The sequence below is a fragment of the Acanthisitta chloris genome, unplaced genomic scaffold (assembly GCF_000695815.1).
Source record: "Acanthisitta chloris isolate BGI_N310 unplaced genomic scaffold, ASM69581v1 scaffold4488, whole genome shotgun sequence".
Taxonomy (NCBI): Eukaryota; Metazoa; Chordata; class Aves; order Passeriformes; family Acanthisittidae; genus Acanthisitta; species Acanthisitta chloris.
Window position 1 is genome coordinate 15,636 of NW_008685260.1, and position 18,203 is coordinate 33,838.

Below are 18,203 nucleotides of genomic sequence, written 5' to 3' on the forward strand. Positions count from 1 at the left end.
CTCCTGTTCTCCTGTGCCACTTGCATTGAGGAGATTGAGAGGTTCTTTGTTTCTCTTCTGGCTCGCCCTGTTCATCTCTATGCGGAATGAAACCTTTGAAGTCACCTGAATGTTAATTTTCCAGGCTTTCTGAGATTTGTGGGAAGTAAAGGTTGGGGGGCAGTGTATTGGCTCCCATTAGGGCAGAATGGTGCACGTGTGCTGCACAACAAATGGGCATCCCAGCCTAGGATAATACACCCTAAAGTTAGTCCTGCTGCCAGCACCTCTGGCCGCCTGCCAGGGGCATTGGAGTGACTTGAACAAAGCAGTTGTATGTCTCCTCTGAATGCAGAGGTGCTGTGTCTGAAGGCCTAGAGATCCATATATCTTGAGAGGAGCTGCCTGCTCTGTGGCTGGAGGAGCCCTGCTAGAAGGGAGAGGTGAACTGTTGGTCCTGTTGGGTCTGTTGTGTGTATACATTCACTATGCAAGGAAATACTCCGTGCTGGAGCCAGTGAGTTTATTTTAGCAATAGCTTGGGAAGAACTTGGATGTAACCATTTTCCAGTGGAAGGCTGAAATCAAAACACTTTTCAATATTTGCCAGATGATATTTTGAAATATCATCACCTCATTTTTGTAATAGTTGCTTTCAACTATTAATAATAGTTGTAATAGATGCTTTCAACATGCAAGTTTGTCACAGTATTTATCCCAAACCTTATATTTCAAAGTTGAACTGAAATCTTGAATTTTGTCCAAAGTTTTTGATGAACTCAGGGATAAATATAGGGGAGGAAAAAAAGGCTTATAGATTTTTATCAGCTTTCTTGTTGGGTATCACTATATGGCTTGTCTCTGAAGCCAAATATGGTTCTGCCCTTCAGATAGCATTCAGGTGTTTGCTTTGTTAATTTGGGGATTTTATTTTTCTTTGTTGCTTTTCACTTTTTTTTCCTATTTTTCCAAAAAGAGGTTTATGCAATTTTTCCTTTCTCAAATAGTAAGCATGCTGCCAAGCCTTGGCTCTTGCAAACTGGTAAGTGCTATTGCTCATTAGCATCAAATGCCACAGCCTGTATCACTTTTGCTGTGTTGCTCAGCTAACACATGATGTCTGTTGTATTAGGTTTGCTGGCAAGGGCTTGGTAGTGGGGGACTCTGGGGGGGATTCTGTGAGAAGCTGCTAGAAGCTTCTCCTGTGTCCAGTGGAGCCAGTGCCAGCTGGCTCCAAGGCTGATCCGCTGCTGGCTGAGGCTGAGCACATCAGTCACAGTGGTAGCACCTCTGAGATAACTTATTTAAGAAAGGAAAAAGTTGCTGCACCACACCAGCAGCAGCTGGAGAGAGAAGTGAAAATATGTGAGAGGAATAGCCCTGCAGATCCCTAGGTCAGTGAAGAAGGATAGGTGCTCCAGGAGCTGGAGCAGAGATTCGCTTGGAGACCATGGTGAGGCAGCTGTGCCCTGGCAGCCCATGGAGGTCCATGGTAGAGCAGATATCCATGAAGGACTCCACATCAGAGCAGGTGGAGGCCCAAGGGAGGCTGTGAGCCTGTGGAAAGCCTGCTCTGGAGCAGACTCCTGGCAGGACCTGTGGCCCTGTGGAAAGAGGAGCCCATACTGGAGTAGGTTTGCTGACAGGAACCATCACCCTGTGGAAGGGACTCACACTGGAGCAGTCTGTTCCTGAAGGACTGCAGCCTGTGGAAGGGATCCATGCTGGTGCAGTTTGTGAAGAACAGCAGCCTGTGAGAAGCACTCATATTGGAGAGCTGTCTGCCATGGGAGGGACCTCACAGTGGAGCAGGGGAAGAGTTTGAGTAGTCTCATTACCATTCTCTGATTTGATTGGTAATGAATTAAACTAATTTCCCCAAGTCAAGTCTGTTTTGCCAATGTTGGTGACTGGTAAGTGATCTCTTCCTGTCCTTATCTTGACTTGTGAGCCTTTTCCTGTTTTCTCTCCCCTGTCCAGCTGAGAAGGGAAGTAACAGAGCGGCATTGGTGGGCACCTGGTGTCCAGCCAGGACTAACCCATCCCTGCTGTTAAAGCAGCAATTAATCCCTTTGATACTGAATGGGTTCTGTAATCATCTGACCTATTATTTAAAATAGTAATCATAGTTCTCTAATGACTTGAATGATTTAATTCATTTAGGAGTCTTGTATCAGATGAAGAAATTTGCCATGCAAAGCTAACCTACACAGTACTGGAGAGCTGCTGGCAAAGACAAGTGTTTTAAATGCAGTCAGGAAAACGACATCTTGAGCAAGAGCAGTGTGGGTGAAGGGAAAACAGGGTTTGGTAGGTGAGGAGTGAGTAGCCTGATTGCTATTTGTTGCACTAACAAGTTTTTCTACTGTGAGTTTGACTAGTGTTTTTGGAGCGAGATTTTTACAGCGTTTTACCTGGCAGTAAAAGCTGTATCAGTCAGGCTAGAGCAGTGTTGGATCTGGGTTAAGTTGTCAGAAATTTCCAAGTGTGTGCCTGTCAATAGTAAGTAATTATGCATATGCTCAGAAGCAATGCTAGCCAAGGGAAAAGAACCCATGCAAATTTTTTTCCTCTTTAAATGTGGCAGAATCTGCAGTGTCACAGAAACATGCAGTAATCATTGTCTCTTTAAAACTTAGTAATAGTGACCTGTATAGTGCGCAAAGCCTTTTTTGTAAGATATGCCCATTCCTCCATATTTCCCAAAATACTTAAGTTGGGCAGCTTTCCCTTCATAGTGTATAGCAGCACTCTTGACTCAAACATTTCTAATGCTGAGCTGTTGTTCACCAGCAACACTGGGGAAAAAGATCCTGTCCCCTTGCATGCTGAGAGGAGAGTGGTGAGGTGGTGCAGGAATGGGAATCAGCCTGCTGGAGAGATTGGACCACGCAGAAGTGTTGCCTTCAGTCTTTGAATGGAGGAGCTAAAGGGAACTGAGGAAAAAACTCCATATAACTGAATACAAGTACTCAACACTGCATTTTTGCCAATGCAAAATGACAAGATTTCAACAGCTTTTTAATGCTTAGATTGTTTTGGTGTTTACTGGAGCAATTTTGAATCAAATAGTTCAGAGAAATTAATGCAACCAAGTGCAATGACTTCCTTTTTGGTATTAGTTATTTTGCTAGTAACTGCAACACTTGGGCTTGTTTCATTGAGTTATCTTGCATTTTCCTGCATTTTCATGGAATTATGGGTAACATTTAATGTGACCCCAATTGTGGTTGCTCAGTCGGGAAGTTGTGTGGTCTTCCCCATCTGCTGCGTGTCTGCAAACCTTGTCAGCAGTAGCTGAAGACTTGGATGCTTTGTGTTTGGAAAAGAAAAGGAAGGGAGGTGATAAAACAGTGTTGCACAGCTCAGAGGCTGACCTGAGATCTGGAATGTGAAGTTAGAAGTGTTGGTGTAAGAATTGTGCAGCTTAAGCTTTGCAAAGAAACTAGTTTGAGCTATCCAAAGCTACTGCCCTGTTTAGAACTGATGTATCTCTCCAGTCTGTAGTTGTGTATTAGCTATTATAAAGAAAAAGCAGAGGCAAACCTTTAGCTCTCTTTCCATAGAGAAGAGTCCAGGGCTCCTTCCTTACTGCTTGCAGATCCTCTGCCACCTGTTTTATAGCACATGGAAATGATTAAAAAGACGTGGCTTTTTTGTTGCATTATGTTTTTGTAAGAGCCTTGAAAAAAACCACAAAATTCTAAAGCACAAAAGAGGTATCAGTAGCGGAACACCGTAGGAGTTGGGCTTTTTGTTTGACTTGATAGATAGGAAAACATCAGTAGTTAACTTTGAAATGTTTGGTGTGCTGCTGTTTCTAAGACTGGAGAGCCATACTTTGCTTTTGAAGGAGAAAATGCACTTCACTAGCCTTGTATTTACTAAAACTCATGCAAAGAGCAGAGCAGAAAAAAAGGAGGTCTAAATTACAAAACCTTTGAGGAAGAGATGAGCATGGGTATGTATGTCAGGGGTGAGGGTGGGCGAGAGGGTAATGTGGGTATTTGAAAAGAAAATAATTTTCTCCTCTTCTGTGACATGGGAAAGTCTGTCCCCGGAGATTTGTGCTTCAATGGATAGTTCAGATGAATGGGTTTTGTCAACTTCTGTCTGACGTTTGGTGCAGGAGAGGCATGTGCAAAATAAAAGCAAACGCCAGAAAAACCCAACACCATTGAAGTGATTCTGGAAACCCTCGGTGAGGTTGCCACTTGTCAGTCGGGCTGTGATGAGTTGACCCCCAGTTCTTCGTTTGTCCAGTAAACTGTGAGTGTACAAGCATGGGTTAGCTTAAATACAGCATTTCACTCTGCACTCACAATGGATTTGATATGTGCTTGTTGTCAGTAACTCAGTTGACTTGATCGATTTCAATAAATCAATTGCTTGTAATCATCACCCCTTAGATATTGAGAGTAGACATTTGTGTAATGTGTGGATATGGGGATGGAGGGAGCTTGTTTTTCAGGGAGGCAGGTCTGGTTAAGGGAATTAAATGGGGAAGAGGATGACTACACATGAAATACAGCAAAACAGTCTGAGATGAAGCTCTCCATCATTCCATAAACTAGGCACCCTGTCTCAGGAAAACAGAATCTTAATAAACTACAGATCCTCCAGCCTTTCAGGCATGAAATAAATGTCATAACAAGAGTACCATTCATTCAGCTGTAATGCTGTTTGGCTCCACCTTTCATTGGCATTGAAAACCAGCTTCACCTCGTCCCAAATGATGTGTGATGATGTCTTTATTGAGGATGTGGTATTCTCTCAGGGTTTGGGGAGGTGCCATTAGAGTCTTGAATTTTGGAAGGACCTAACTGCCATCAAGCATTTTTCAGCAAATATCATTCTCATTTGCAGCTGTCTGATGAGAAAATATTGCGAGGTTTGTAGAATCTTGTATTTTCAGAGGATTAGATTGTAAATAATAGGATTCAGTTGACATGGTAGCTGGTAGTGTCTGAAAGGTTGATACTGTGAACTCTTCCAGATTTACATGACTGTGCAGGTACAGCCATAGCTGATGCTTGGTGTAATTAAGTTAATTAAGTAACATTGTGAGTACAACTACTTTGCAGAGTAGATTTGACTGTAGCTGATTCTTGCTTGGACAGTATTGCTTCCTTCCCCCCCTCTGTGTCATTTAATATCCAGCTACTTCACGACTAGATTGTATTGTTCTAATCCTTTACTCACTCAATACAAACAAATGCTGATGCTTCAGTGCCTTCCTTTCCCTCTGGGACTCCTGTTACAGGCACGGGTTTTACTGTGAGTCGGTAAAATAAGGCTGTGTTACGTGACCTAAAGAGAGAGGTTTCTGTCTTGCTGCCACAGTCTGCAAACAGGGTGCTCAGAGCCTCACACCTGACAAAATGAGGTAATAAGAGGAATTTCCAGTGCATGCTAGATAATATGGGGTGATGGCACATGTTCATGGAGTTAATTAGATTAGCAGCATACTCATTGTCTTTCTCAGAGAGCTTTAAAAGGTCCCGGTGGGATGGTTTATAAACGTTTTAAGTTTCACTCTCAGCTTAGTAAGTTTGGAAGCTGATGTGTGCACTCCATATGGCATTCTGTGCTAGATGTGGCATCCACTAAGCTAAGGTTTCTGCTTTCCTTTAAGTTAATTATCCTGTGATAAAATACTAATGAAGTAATTTAAAATACTTTAGATTTTCAAGTGAAATTTTCTGCTTGTTTGGTGCATCTGAAGACCTTGAGACAACAAAGGAATGTGTATGAGTGTCATGGTTTAACCCCAGCCAGCAGCCAAGGCCCACGCAGCCACTCATTCACTCCTCCACCAGTGGGATAAGGGAGAGAATCAGAAGGGTAAAAGTTAGAAAACTCATGGATTGAAATAAAGATGTTTTAATAGGGAAAGCAAAATCCATGCACACAAGCAAAGCAAAACAAGGAATTAATTCACTGCTTCCCATGGGCAGGAGGTGTTCAGCACCTCCAGGAGAGCAGGGCCCATCACGCATCACAGTTACTTGGGAAGACAAACACCATCACTCCAAATGTCCCTCCTTCTTCTTCCTCCTACTTTATATGCTGAGTATGATGTCATATGGTATGGAATATCCCCTGGGTCAGTTTAGGTCACCTGTCCCAGCTGCGTCTCCTCCCAATCCCCTATGTACCCCCAACTTCATTGCCAGCATGGTAGTACAGAAAGCAGAAGAGGTCTTGGCTCTGTGCAAACACTGCTCAGCAATAACAAAAACATCTCTATATTATCATCACTCTGTTCAGCACAAATCCAAAACATAGCCCCATACTACCCACTGTGAAGAAAGTTAACTCTACCCCGGCCCAAACCAGCATAGTGAGGTAAGAGAACTGGGAAATATGTGCTTCAGAAAAGGTTATTTAGGCTCTGAAAAAGATAACTTTCATATAAATATCGTTATGGCTCTGTAGAGATACAGGGCCAGGACCACAGCTCTAGGGCAGTAGGTACTTTCTAAAAGCATATATTAAGGAACCTTCTGAGAAGGGCTTCTTGTTTTAGAAATTGGTTGAAATTTCAAAATTGGTAGCAGCTGCGGAAGAAGCACAGACATTGTGCCTAAAATCCTATATGCCAGTGTATCGTGGTCAGCTCTCACATCTTGAACATGCTAGTCTGAGTTGCAGGCTTTAGTGCCCAGCAGCCCAAGCCCAGAGGGCAGACGTCCTATCTGTGGTGTTTCTGTATTCTGTCACACAGTAGCAGTTTAGTTTGGAGTTAGAAGTATGTTCTTTCGAAATGAGGTGTAATGGGGGATTGGCTTTTTAATGCTTTTGCTTAGGTAAAAGTAAACTTGACACACTCATCACCAGCAGCTGGGTGTTTCAGAGCAATGAAATGTGCCATAAAATGTGTAATTTGATCTGTCATAAATTATATGTTTGAGATAGGAAATTTGTTAGCAAGTGATAGCTTTGTTGTAGAACAGTCGATTAGAGATTGGCAGAAGAGCAGGAACACAGATCAGGCTGGTGCCCTGTGCTTCAATAGATGTTTTCACTCCCAATGCCTAAGCAGTGATTTCTACTTTGTCATTCATATCAGTTAAACTATCAGTGCCACTGGTTATGTACACTTAAAATTTTGATGCCTGCTTACTGAGAAAAGGGAAGAGAAATGCATCTACATTATTTTCCAGTGATGCACTGGCCCCGTGGAAACAGGTGAGTGGATAAATTCCCCAAATTGTCCCCAGTGAGGTTGTACAATTATCCCAAAAGAGGTAACTGCTCACCCATGAGGACTTGCTTATAGCACTTGCAGAGTGCTATAAGAAGCCAAATAAAAGTTGTTTAGGTGAGAGAATGGAAGTATTTGGTTTGCTTGACTTAAATGTATGGACAAGAACTGTAAGAAGAGAAAATCAGCATATCCTGCAGGCTGTGGTGATACCAGGTTGGTATCCAGCAAACAGTGAAGTGCCAAGGTACACTGTGGAGCTGCATGGTGGTTCAGAAAGCACATCCTCTGCTTCTGCCCTGGCAGAATGGGGCTTGGTAAAACTATGCTGACAATTGCGCGAAGCTCAGTTGCTGTGTGTGCACTCTCTTGTCCTCTCCTTATTAAATAAATAGACCATGTATCTCCTTCTGCCGTGGAGCCTGTCATCACGATCAATAGGTTTCAGTATGGCAGAATTGAACAGGTGTAGTGGCCTTATTTCTTCTGTGGAATTGCTGTGGTGCTGACTCGGATATTTTCAGTGAGCTGTAAAGCAAGTGCTTTTGACTAAAATATCCTTTTGTCTCGGATTCTTCCCTGCAGTTTATTATTGTGTCTGGAAGATGCCTCCCACTGTGAGTTGTGGACTTTGAGCTTAATGTCAGTACTCATTAAGTTGCAGGAGCAGAAGAAATTTAACAGACTTGAGTTAAACCACAATAGAAGGAAGAATTTAGTGCACTAATCCAGGGAGTTTGCTTGCTTTGAATTGATGCACACAGCTTAGGTATGGTAGGTACGTCTACTTTATAGTAGTGCTTTGTTGAATGTGTGTTAAAATAATCTAAACCCTCTCACCTCCTGCCAGGTGTGGCTGTACATACGGAGTAACTCAATCTAATCGTTGCAGGCATGGAACAGATGGGGTTTTATTGTCTGGAGTGTTGGAAGTGCCTATAAGAACAATGTCAGCAGAATCTTTGCCCCAAACAGCACTTGCTGAGACACAGCTTGCTGCAGAAAGACTGACTTGTGGAAGGAAGTTTTTACACAGGTCTCCAGCAGCCATGATCGTGATGGCATATACAGGGGAAGAGGATAGGGGATTTGTGTTCATGTTGGCCTCTGTATTATGTATAATTTACTTGCTACCTTGTGCTTGAGCAGTTTCCAACATACTCTGAGCTCTTATCACCTTGTTGGTTTAAAACACTTTGTGAAGGTGATTGCTCCATTTCATAAAGGGAGAAGCTAAGGTGTGTGAGAGGGAGAGAGAACTGCTGTAGCACATCAGAGAGAAACTGGTCACTTACTGATTCCTGTTCCTGAACAATAGCCACTTTATCTCAGGTCTCCTTTTTGTAGTAAAGCAGCTTTCTGGAGTGTGATGAAAGACAGCTATGCCCTTTCCTCCTTGACTGTTCCTAGCCTTCAGCATGGTACTACAAGCTGAAGTATTTGTCCATCTCAGTGTCAGCTTTTACTGCAGAGGGAAAGTGAACTGGCTGCCTTTGCCATGTATTTGGCTTTGCTCAGTGAATGCTGAGATACGTTCACTGCTGCCCACTGCACTGTGCTGGCATGAGCATTCAGCTGAGAAGATGAATGTCTGTAGTGAGTATAAAGTCACCCTTGATTTCCTGTGAAGGGGTAAACACCAGCCAAGTGTTGCTGCTTCTCTGTTCCACTGGAAGAGAATGTAGGAAGAAGTGAACTTGTGGTGCTGCTTTTATTGTACAAGAAATGTTTGGGTATCTGCAAGAATGGTTTATGCTAGGCACTGCATTCTGGTCCTGTGAAGTAGGTGCAAAGGCCAGGTTCATGCTGTGAATGATGGCTCAGCATTCTCATCTCTATAATAAGCTTTGCAGCCTTTCTGTTCTTCCCTTAGCCTACTTTCAGCACCTCCACAATGCTTCATTTCACTGCTCAGGACAAGAGGACAGTGTTGTCTTAAGGGACTCTGGAAATGTAGCTGCTGTCAAGCAAGAGTGGGTATTAGACAGCTCATCTGCAATAACTTGATGGGGAGAGTCTGGAGGTCAGAGAAAACGTGCTGAAGAAGTGCTGCCTGCCTGAGCATAGTGATTTTGCTTTCCCTGCACTTTGGACTCAGACCAGCTTGTTGTGAGGTGAAGGAGGGCAAGGTGCGTTCCCTGCCACAGTGAGTACACGTGGCCTGGAAGATGCTAGGAATTAAGGGACCAGTACCTTCATGTTGCTGGTGCATTTCACTTCTGATATTACAACTAGTGTCAAATTAAATTGAGGAATTAGTTAAATCTTTTCTTTCCATGCATGCATCTATTTTCACAGGAGCCCTTTCATGTCAGCACACTGAGTCTTCAGGAGTTCCTTTACTCTGTGCCTCTCTCCAGGGCACCACGGGTTGTTTCTGTTTATCAAGGAGTAACTCTATGTAGTTTTTAAAGACTAGAAAAACAAGTTTTTAAATGTTACTTACTGTCTAGAGAGCTGCTGCAGCCACTGCAAAAGCAAGCTCTGTTGCAGTGAACACAGTGAGGGGCAGTGGATGCAACTCCCCTGGAGGTATATGTTCTTTCCCCATAGCTCTAGGTGAGAGCCACAGTGGAATGTCCCCATTTTGGGAATAAAAAACCTAATAGGGCCCACATGGAGATTCTTCTGCTTCTCACCTTCCAGCATAGGTGTTTTTGAGGGACAATGGGCTAGTAATAGTCACATCAGGACTGGCCAATTGTTGCAGCCTAAAGAACAGCCAAAGTAGAAACTTTCCACCAGCCAGAGCTTTGCAGTTTGCAGAGAACAGACTACCCTGGGATTGGTTGCTGTTTCGCTGATCTTCTCTGTCCTGCAATTTTTTTGCCCCTGTTTTTCTTGGTCCTATTTGCCCTTCTGTCTCCTTTTGCCTACCTCTCTACTTCTTCCTTCAGTATTCTTTTTCTGTGTTTTCTTCTATCTGTGATTTATCTCTAACTGAAGTCTTTCATGGCACTCAGTAAGTAGCAGCGCTGTTATATTTTCTATTGCCTATGTACTTTTCTGTGCTTTCCCTGTTCTCTTGCATTTGTGGGGATCAGAGTCTTTCTACCAGTCTGGATTGGTACAATACCTGTTAGAGTGGGACCCACTTCTACTATCTAGTTACATGATTAATACAGCTAGTAAAAGTAAATGATTTATTGGCACTTTTAGGTTCCTAAATCAGTGTGAAACACTTTTTTCCTGCAATTATTCCCCTCCTTCACAAGGAATTAAATTAATGCAGTAAATATGTAATAAATGCAAACATATATAAAATGTAAGTGTCCGAGGTTGTTCATCCTGAGAAATATGCAGGTTCATTCATACATGTCTCTACATGGCTTCTGGTGTCATTGTGTCTAGGTAGCTTGCTCTCTGAAGAGTTGCATGAAGAAGTGGTGGGAGATGTGTGTTTTTCAGAGACCACAGGTATGGCTAGTGTGTATTTACTGGGAGATCAAGCTCTCACACTGTGAGGTTGAGGAATAAAGAATGTGGAGATTGCTTGTGGTCTGCCTTTAAGCATTAAGCATTAACCTCAAGACAAGACACGGGGAGCCAGTTTTTTAATTCCTGAACCTTCTGCCTGTTCAGCATCCTTCTTTTGTCCTGCAACAGTCTCCTCTTGGCAGTTAACTGCTAAACTGTGGATCTGTCAGAGGAGACAGTGTTGCTGAAGTGACATCTCTCCAGACATCTCTCAGTCCCTGGAGAATTGTGTCCCAAAAGTGCTCTGAAATTTGTATGACAAATAGCAGCCAGCCCCACTGAGGGACTTGGCTGTGTGGAAACGTGTGAATGTGCACACTGTGGAAGGCTAGGTGGGGAGCTGCAGCGTTTTGTTTTTCAGTTGACACTTTGCCATTTCCTTGCTTTACAAATGTGTTGAAGATGTTTGTGCTTCATGAATACCAAACACAATAGTTTGGGTTTTTTGTTGGGTTTTTTTTCCCCGTGATCAATATGAAGATCTCAGTAGAGCACAGCTCATCACAAATCTTTTCTAAGCACTTTAACTGCTTCCTTCCCCCTCCCCAAAGCTACTGGCTGATACGGCAATAATCAAGGCAATCACAGTATAAAAATAAAGCATTGTCAAGACTCAGCTGTTACGAGCTGGTGTGTGAACTAACAGTGGCAAAGTCACTGGTCCATAAGGGGGAGACTGTGCTTAAAAGCTCCAGTCCCTATTTCTTCAGGATCAAATGCCAGTGGAGTGGCAGCTTTGCAAAGTGAAATTCCTGATGTTTCTCAGTGAGTAGCCCAGGAGCTAGTTGCCTAAAAGTATGCCCCAGGGACAAGATAGATTTTGAGAGATGAAGGAATAACAGAGGTGTATCAGAGTGGCTGATGCAGAAATGCTGATGCACAGCAGCTTGGGCTGGGTAGTGATGGAATTTCTTGTAGCAGCTGTGTGAGGAGGAGCTGTATCATGTGTGCAGCCTGGCCTTGGTGGGTGTGCTGGGCAGTAGGAGCCTGGCTACACAGAGCCAGGATTGAGTCCCAGCTCTTGATGCTTCTCTGCCCCAGACTGCCTGCAGGTTCAGGAAAACAGCTCTGCAGAAGATCAAGTTGGGAAGGAATTCTTCATAGTTAAAATAAATCAAACAGCTGAACTTCCTCTAGTCACTAGGGAGTTGTGCATTCACCTTTAGGGAAATGAGGAGGGAGGCTTGAATTCTTTCCCTTCCTTAATGTCTGTTGACTCTTTCTGCAGTGGCAGCTGGCTGCTGGCTTTGCTTTTGCTGGGTGAATCCCAGCTGTGATTGCAGGTGCCGCTCCACTAGCTCAGATCCAAGGGACTTGTGAGCAGGCGGCCCATGTTGAAATGCTTCATAGCAGTGGGTACAAATGAACGCTAAATCTGTTCCCTGGTAAATGTTGGAACCATGTGAGTGCACTGAACCCCTCTGAGCTGCCAAACCTTCTGTCAAGCCAGAAGTTAAGTTGTTGTAAGTCTGTGTTCCCTGTTCTTTCAATAACTTGTAGTGTGTCCTGTAGGAGTATAAATACGACTCCAGCCAGGCATGAAACATGCAGCTTGAAAGCCACAGTGCTGGAGAGGCTGGGTAATGGAGAGTGTGATTGTGACTCACAGGAGCTGCTTCTCTGGTTGGATTGAAATGGGAAGAGCCTGGGCATGTCTCTACCTGCCTGTTGGCCCTTCTCCAGAGGGATTAGGGTTATAGGAAGCCTGGTAGGGGCCTGGCTGAATGTTTTATGGATGTAGCTCAAGGCTGGTGAGGCTGCAGAAGCCCTCTTGTGCTAAGTGTGTAGTGATGCTGTGGGAGCAGCTGCTGGAGCGACCAGCCCTGTGCATGGTCTGCATCTGCTAAGTGATACGGTGTGTGGCTGGGAATGTTGCAGTGAATCTAGCCTGGGCAGCAGGTTGAGGGAGGTGATTCTGCCCCTCTGCTCTGCTCTCGTGAGATCTCACCTGGAGTACTGCATCCAGCTCTGGGGTCCCCAGCGCGGAAAAGACATGGGCCTGTTGGAGCAAGTGCAGAAGAGGCCACAAAAGTGATCTGAGGGATGAACACTTCTCCTATCAAGACAGGCTGAGAGAGCTGGGGTCGTTCAGCTGGAGAAGGGAAGGCTCTGGGGGGGCCTTATTGCAGCCTTTCAGTACTTCAAGGGGGCTTCTCAGAAAGAAGAGGAAAAACTCTTGAGCAGTCTTTTGCAACAGGACAAGGGATAATGGTTTTAAACTTAGAGGGTTGATTTAGATTATATATGAAGAAGGAGTTTTAGGCAATGAAGGTGGTGAGGCATTGGAACGTGTTGGAATCAGAGAGGTGGTGGGTGCCCTATCCCTGGAGACATTCAAGGTCAGGTTGAATGGGGCTGTGAGCAACCTGATCTTGTTGAAGATGCCTCTGCTCATTGTAGGAGGGTTGGACTAGATGGCCTTTAAATGCCCTCCTACAACTCAAAGCTTTCTGTGAGTCTACGATCTGCAGATTCTGTTTGGGTGGGGGTTGTTTGTTTTGTTTTTATTTTCTCCCACTGCTTCCACATTGTTTTCTTTATCTGTGTATTTAAAGAAGTAAGGATGATTCTAGGCAGGTTTTCTATCCACTGTCTCTGATTAACACCACCAAATATCACTTATTCCTAGACCAGGGCATAAGCTCTTAGCTGTGATGAGGTCTAGAGAAAGCAGCTGAGAGCCCTTCTGCATAGGTATAGGGAGGAGGGAACCCATTAGAGTACAATAGAGAGAGCTGGAGTGAATTTTCATGCTGATGAATATGAGTGTGGAAGCCCTGACTGCTGCTGCGGTGTAATCTGGCTGAGCAAGTGTTCCCCAGGCACAGTCAGCATGCATCTGCGCTGAGCACTGACAGGACCTGTTCCCATGATGGGCATTTACCTCAGCAGTGGGTCTCATGAGTAATATCCCAGCTAGACCAGTTGCAACCTCTTTCCCAGGGAGTCTTTACTGTCTTGCCATTTGTCTTCTCAGCTGCATCTGATAAGGAGAGGGGAGGCTGAGGAAATATTCCAGCTGCAGTTTGATGGGGTTTTTTTTCCCAATTATGATTTTATTTTCAATTTTAGAGTTCTCACATCTGCCTCTAGATCTTCCTAGAAGGAAATGGGAATATGTTGGTGCAGGTAGTGAGCGAAGTGTGGCAGAGAAGCAGGAGTGACCAGTGTTTCTGCTGTTGTGTTTGGGACACTGACATAAGTTATCTCCAGTGATCTAAACTGGGACTGAGGACTGAAGTCATTGTCGTAAGGAGTGAGTCAGAGTGTAGTGGCTGTAGTGTAGGAGCCAGCTACATTTTAAACATAGTGAGAATCTGAAACAATAGACCTTCAGCTTCATCATATCAGGCAACAAAGTTCTACATAGCAAAGTGTTGGGTGATACTGATTTTGGAAGGGATAAGGAGCTGCAGTTCTTGAGGCAAGATGGGGCAGTGATAGCTAGGTTTGCTGTGTGTCTAATGGAACACGGAACTATTTGCATCCTGTTCCCAGGAAGGCAGCTATTCCCTCTGCCAGAGCAGCAAGCACAGCCCAGTATCTGCTGGGACCAATGCACCCATGTGTAGGGCAGTGCCTGTGCCTGCAGTTTCCAGTGAGCCTGTGGTTGAACCTGCATTGGCCTCAGGAGGAGTGTGCCTTGGGCAGAGCAAGCTGTACCGCGTGGTGAGTGAGGAACTACTTTCAGGACTGTGGCTCCACATGCACCTACTCAGACTGGCAGGGAATTTCTGCTGCATCCCTAAGCTGTTCCTGAGACCTCTGAAAATTTCCCTCCTTTGTTTCAGAGCCATCATCAATCACTTCAATCCGAAGATAGAGTCTTATGCTGCAGTGAATCACATATCACAGCTCTCTGAGGATCAGGTAAGCCTGACTGTGCAATGACCTTTTTTCATGTTGGCCTCCAGTATATAGTTGTTTAGGAGTACCTCGTGCTAACTGGGACTGCTGATGTAACAGCAGTATGAGGGGTGGAAGCAGGACTCCCATGTTCCTTGTTCAGGTGTGGGCAAGAGGAAGAAAATCAAGGCTTGCTTTAGCCAATTTTACCACCACATGCAGAGATTTTGGTCCTGCAAATGCAGAAGGATGGATACAAACAATGAAAATATGCAGGACAGACAGCTGGTGTGGTTGGAGACTGTAAGGATGCTGGTGTGTAGAATAGGACAGAAAGTTTTTGGCAGCAAATTTAGTTATAGGAGAACTGTTGGGCATAGCTTGAATTTGTTTATTTTATTTTTGGTAATACTGGAGAACTAGAATTGGCAACAGCTGGTAGAAATTTTTCAGGGTAATTGAATTCAGTTGGTTTAGCTTTTGAAAAGAAAATGTTTTTAATAAAGGGGGTGATAGGGTTGGGTTTCCCTTCCTCAATTTGGCCTGGCTTGCTGTCTTCGTGTCCTGCTTGTATTGTATAAAAGTGTAAATGTAGCTTCTAGAAAATAGGCTGCTGTGTGTGGTCTCAGGAAGGGAAGAGATGGCCTATTTCCCAAAATAAAATTTTGGGATTATACATTAATGACTCTTGGAGAGGTAAATGACTCTGCAGGAGCATGAGTGGACAAAATGCAGAGCTGCCATGTGAGCTGAGGGAATCATCCCAGACACAGCTGTGTCAATGCCTTGGATTGCTCCTTCCACTGGATGGGATCCCATCCCATACTTGTGCTTGTTAAAGGGTCCTGACTATATATTGCTCTGCAATTCATTTCTCTTTCCATCCATGATATTTTTACTATTTTTTATTATACCCTCTATGCTTCCCACTAACCTTTGCATTTATTAACCTACTTGATCTGTACTATGTAACACCCCAAAGTCTCAGGTTGAGTGTTGTACTGATGTAGTGGGAGAAGAAATCATGGACCCTACTACTTTTTATTCTTTTGGTATAGCTGGATAAAAGAACACTGGTTTTAATTCACTCAATTTTCCTTATTATTCTGCCTCTGAGAGTCCCTGTATCCACAGCTATGCTTTGTGATAGTTCGTGCTATCAATCCTCATTCATTGATGATACACTGATTGCATCAACCCAGGCCCCTAAAAAAAGAAAAGCCTTTGATAGCCCAATTTAAAACTGGAGGCTTGGATAGAGGGGAATTTTGCATAGTCTTTGAGTTAGTCTCAGAAAGGAAATGAGCTTTTCACTGTCAGCTCTGTGTTGTATTCATCCCCCAGCAGTTCAGGGAGGTCAGGTTAAATCCTTTCTTCCTTGTGTGTTATTCTTTAAATAAAAACTCTAGCAGCAGGCAGATAATGAAATCAGTGCTGGTGCGTGGAGCATTTTGAGGAAAATTATTAGGAAGTTGAAAGACAGACAGATTTCTCTTTTTTCTTTTTTCCCTTCATGCTTTCTCTCAACATAGGGAGAACATCAAACAAAGCAAAGCAATAATAGGCACTGCTGAACTGCAGAGAAATAAGGGAGATGTCACTGTGGTGAGGGACTGTGTGGTCTCAGTGAGGGTGTTTAATCAATGCTCTGCAATTTAGTGCACAAGGAGGAGAGGGATGGAGACTTCTTGCCTCCACTTTCAATTATGCCAGTGAGCTCGGGTCTGTGTGTTGGTCTGTGGTTTCCTTTCTGTCAGTAACCATCCCACATGGTAGTATGTGAGAGGTAATGGTATATGGCCCAGATCAAGCCCAGGATATGGCTTTTGTGGGATAAGAGTTTGCTGTTTTCATTGTGTTAGCTGTTCAGCACATAATGTGGGAAGGGGGGATCAAACTTGCCTTTTGGCTGCTGTAGTCTCTCTTTTCTCATTTTTCCTTCCAGCTGTACCTTTTGTTTTTACATGTGTCTTCACTTAATTCCCTATCTCTCTGCTCTCCATGAATGTTTTCTACACAAAATCCACCATTCTTTTATAGCCTTGTTTTTTTGAAGTGTACCACATTGAAATATTTAATGCTGACATTTAGCTTGTATGGCTGCACACAGATACTACGTTTGGGAGTAATCATTCTCTCTTTTGAGTTATTCCAGTAGTTTCAGAAGACTGGTATTTCTTTGCTGGAAAATTATTTTTTTTTTGCTTATTTACAGTTTTACAGATCAAACTTTACTTTTAATGAAGATTTCCTGCTCAGATACTAACCTTTGGCCAGAATCTGATATGGCTGCTTATACTGCAGTATATAATGTAGTATGCCATGGTATCTGAGAATGTCCTGTTAATCAGGCAGGCACAGCTTGAACACAGCTCTGGGAATTTCCAGCTGCTCTGACTTGTTTCCAATTCACTTGAACCTAAATTCTGGTGTGCTCTTCATGTGTTAGATTTGTTAATTTATTAATTTTTGTATTTTTAATATCCTTAAAAGTAGCGAAGTTGAAAGAGACTTTGGTCTATCTTTTTCTTTTCCTAATCCTAGTGAAGCCTTCATTACCTTGTTAGTCAGAAATGTTCATTTATTACCATTCTAAGTCTGTCATTTCAGTGCTTTCTCCTCTTTTATTTACAACATTAATTTTAGCAATGTTACATGCTGAGGGGTTTTGTAGGCCCCTGAAAATGATGGACATGGGATTGTTTTAAGCATAGGATGTTAATACCACTGTGCATTCTCAGCCCTAAAGATCTCCAGGAACCACACTTGGAATATACAGATCTCTGCTCTAGGCAGGTGTATTTGGAAGACTTCATGGTACTGGTTTGCTGACTGTTGTGGGGTTGATCCAATGTTCAGATCAGAAATACTGGGAAGAGACCTTTTTTTTCTTCCACATTCTCTTGAGCAAAGAGCAGGAGATTCCCAAGAGCAAGCAAATGCCAGGGATTTGACGATGAGCCGCTTCAGTCTATCAACACCATGGGATCCTCATCAGTGCCATTCTGCAAAGCATCTGCTTGCCAAGGCAAACTCAGAATCCTTCCTAGCTGTTAGCTGTTTTGACCTTGCTGTAGTTCCTTGCCATGAAACAGGAAATGTCTTAGCCAGTTATTGGCATCTTCCCTCACTTGCTAATTTGTTAAACCTGTCTTCAGTGTTAATTTGAGGTTTTGTGGTATTCTCCCTCTCAAGACATTTGGCTCCTGCCTTCATATCCTGGAAGGAATTGAAAGGTGCTAAACAGTCAAAAAGATAGGGTTGGCCATTAACTGCCAATGCAGTTTTAGCTCTTCCATTGAAGTGTTTATTCCCATGTCTTCAAAGATGTTTTGGTCCCTTCTTGAGTCAAAGGGAAAAATAGCCTTCTATGAAATGAATTCATAGGCTTATCTGTACTCTCCAGATGACTGAACTTGCCTTGTACTTAATACTTTGGAGGCAGAAGGCTTTCTCTGTGCCATATCTGATCTGAGAAGCTCCCAACATGTTTTCTAGCAGAAGCAGTTGCAGAGAAACAGGGTCAAGGCAGCAAGGAAGCAGCAACATGAGTTGCTTTGGAAGGGTGAATGCAGACAAATAGAGAAAGAATGAAAACACAGCATGAATAATCTGGATGGGGTCTCACATCTGCCTTTTCTGGATGTGAACGAGCAGTTGTTTGTAAGGAGGCAGCTCTCTGCCTGGTGGCAAT

General features: G+C 43.5%; 1 protein-coding gene across 1 annotated transcript in view; it reads left to right on the top strand.

Annotated features, from left to right (window-relative positions):
- Nucleotides 1-14,227: 14,227 nt before the first annotated feature.
- Nucleotides 14,228-18,203, top strand: part of LOC103806953 (UPF0668 protein C10orf76 homolog) — a 34,801-nt gene continuing 30,825 nt past the window's right edge. The window contains exon 1 of the mRNA XM_009079668.1: nt 14,228-14,533. Coding sequence (XP_009077916.1) covers nt 14,228-14,533 — 306 coding nt within the window. The remainder of the gene's footprint in view (nt 14,534-18,203) is intronic.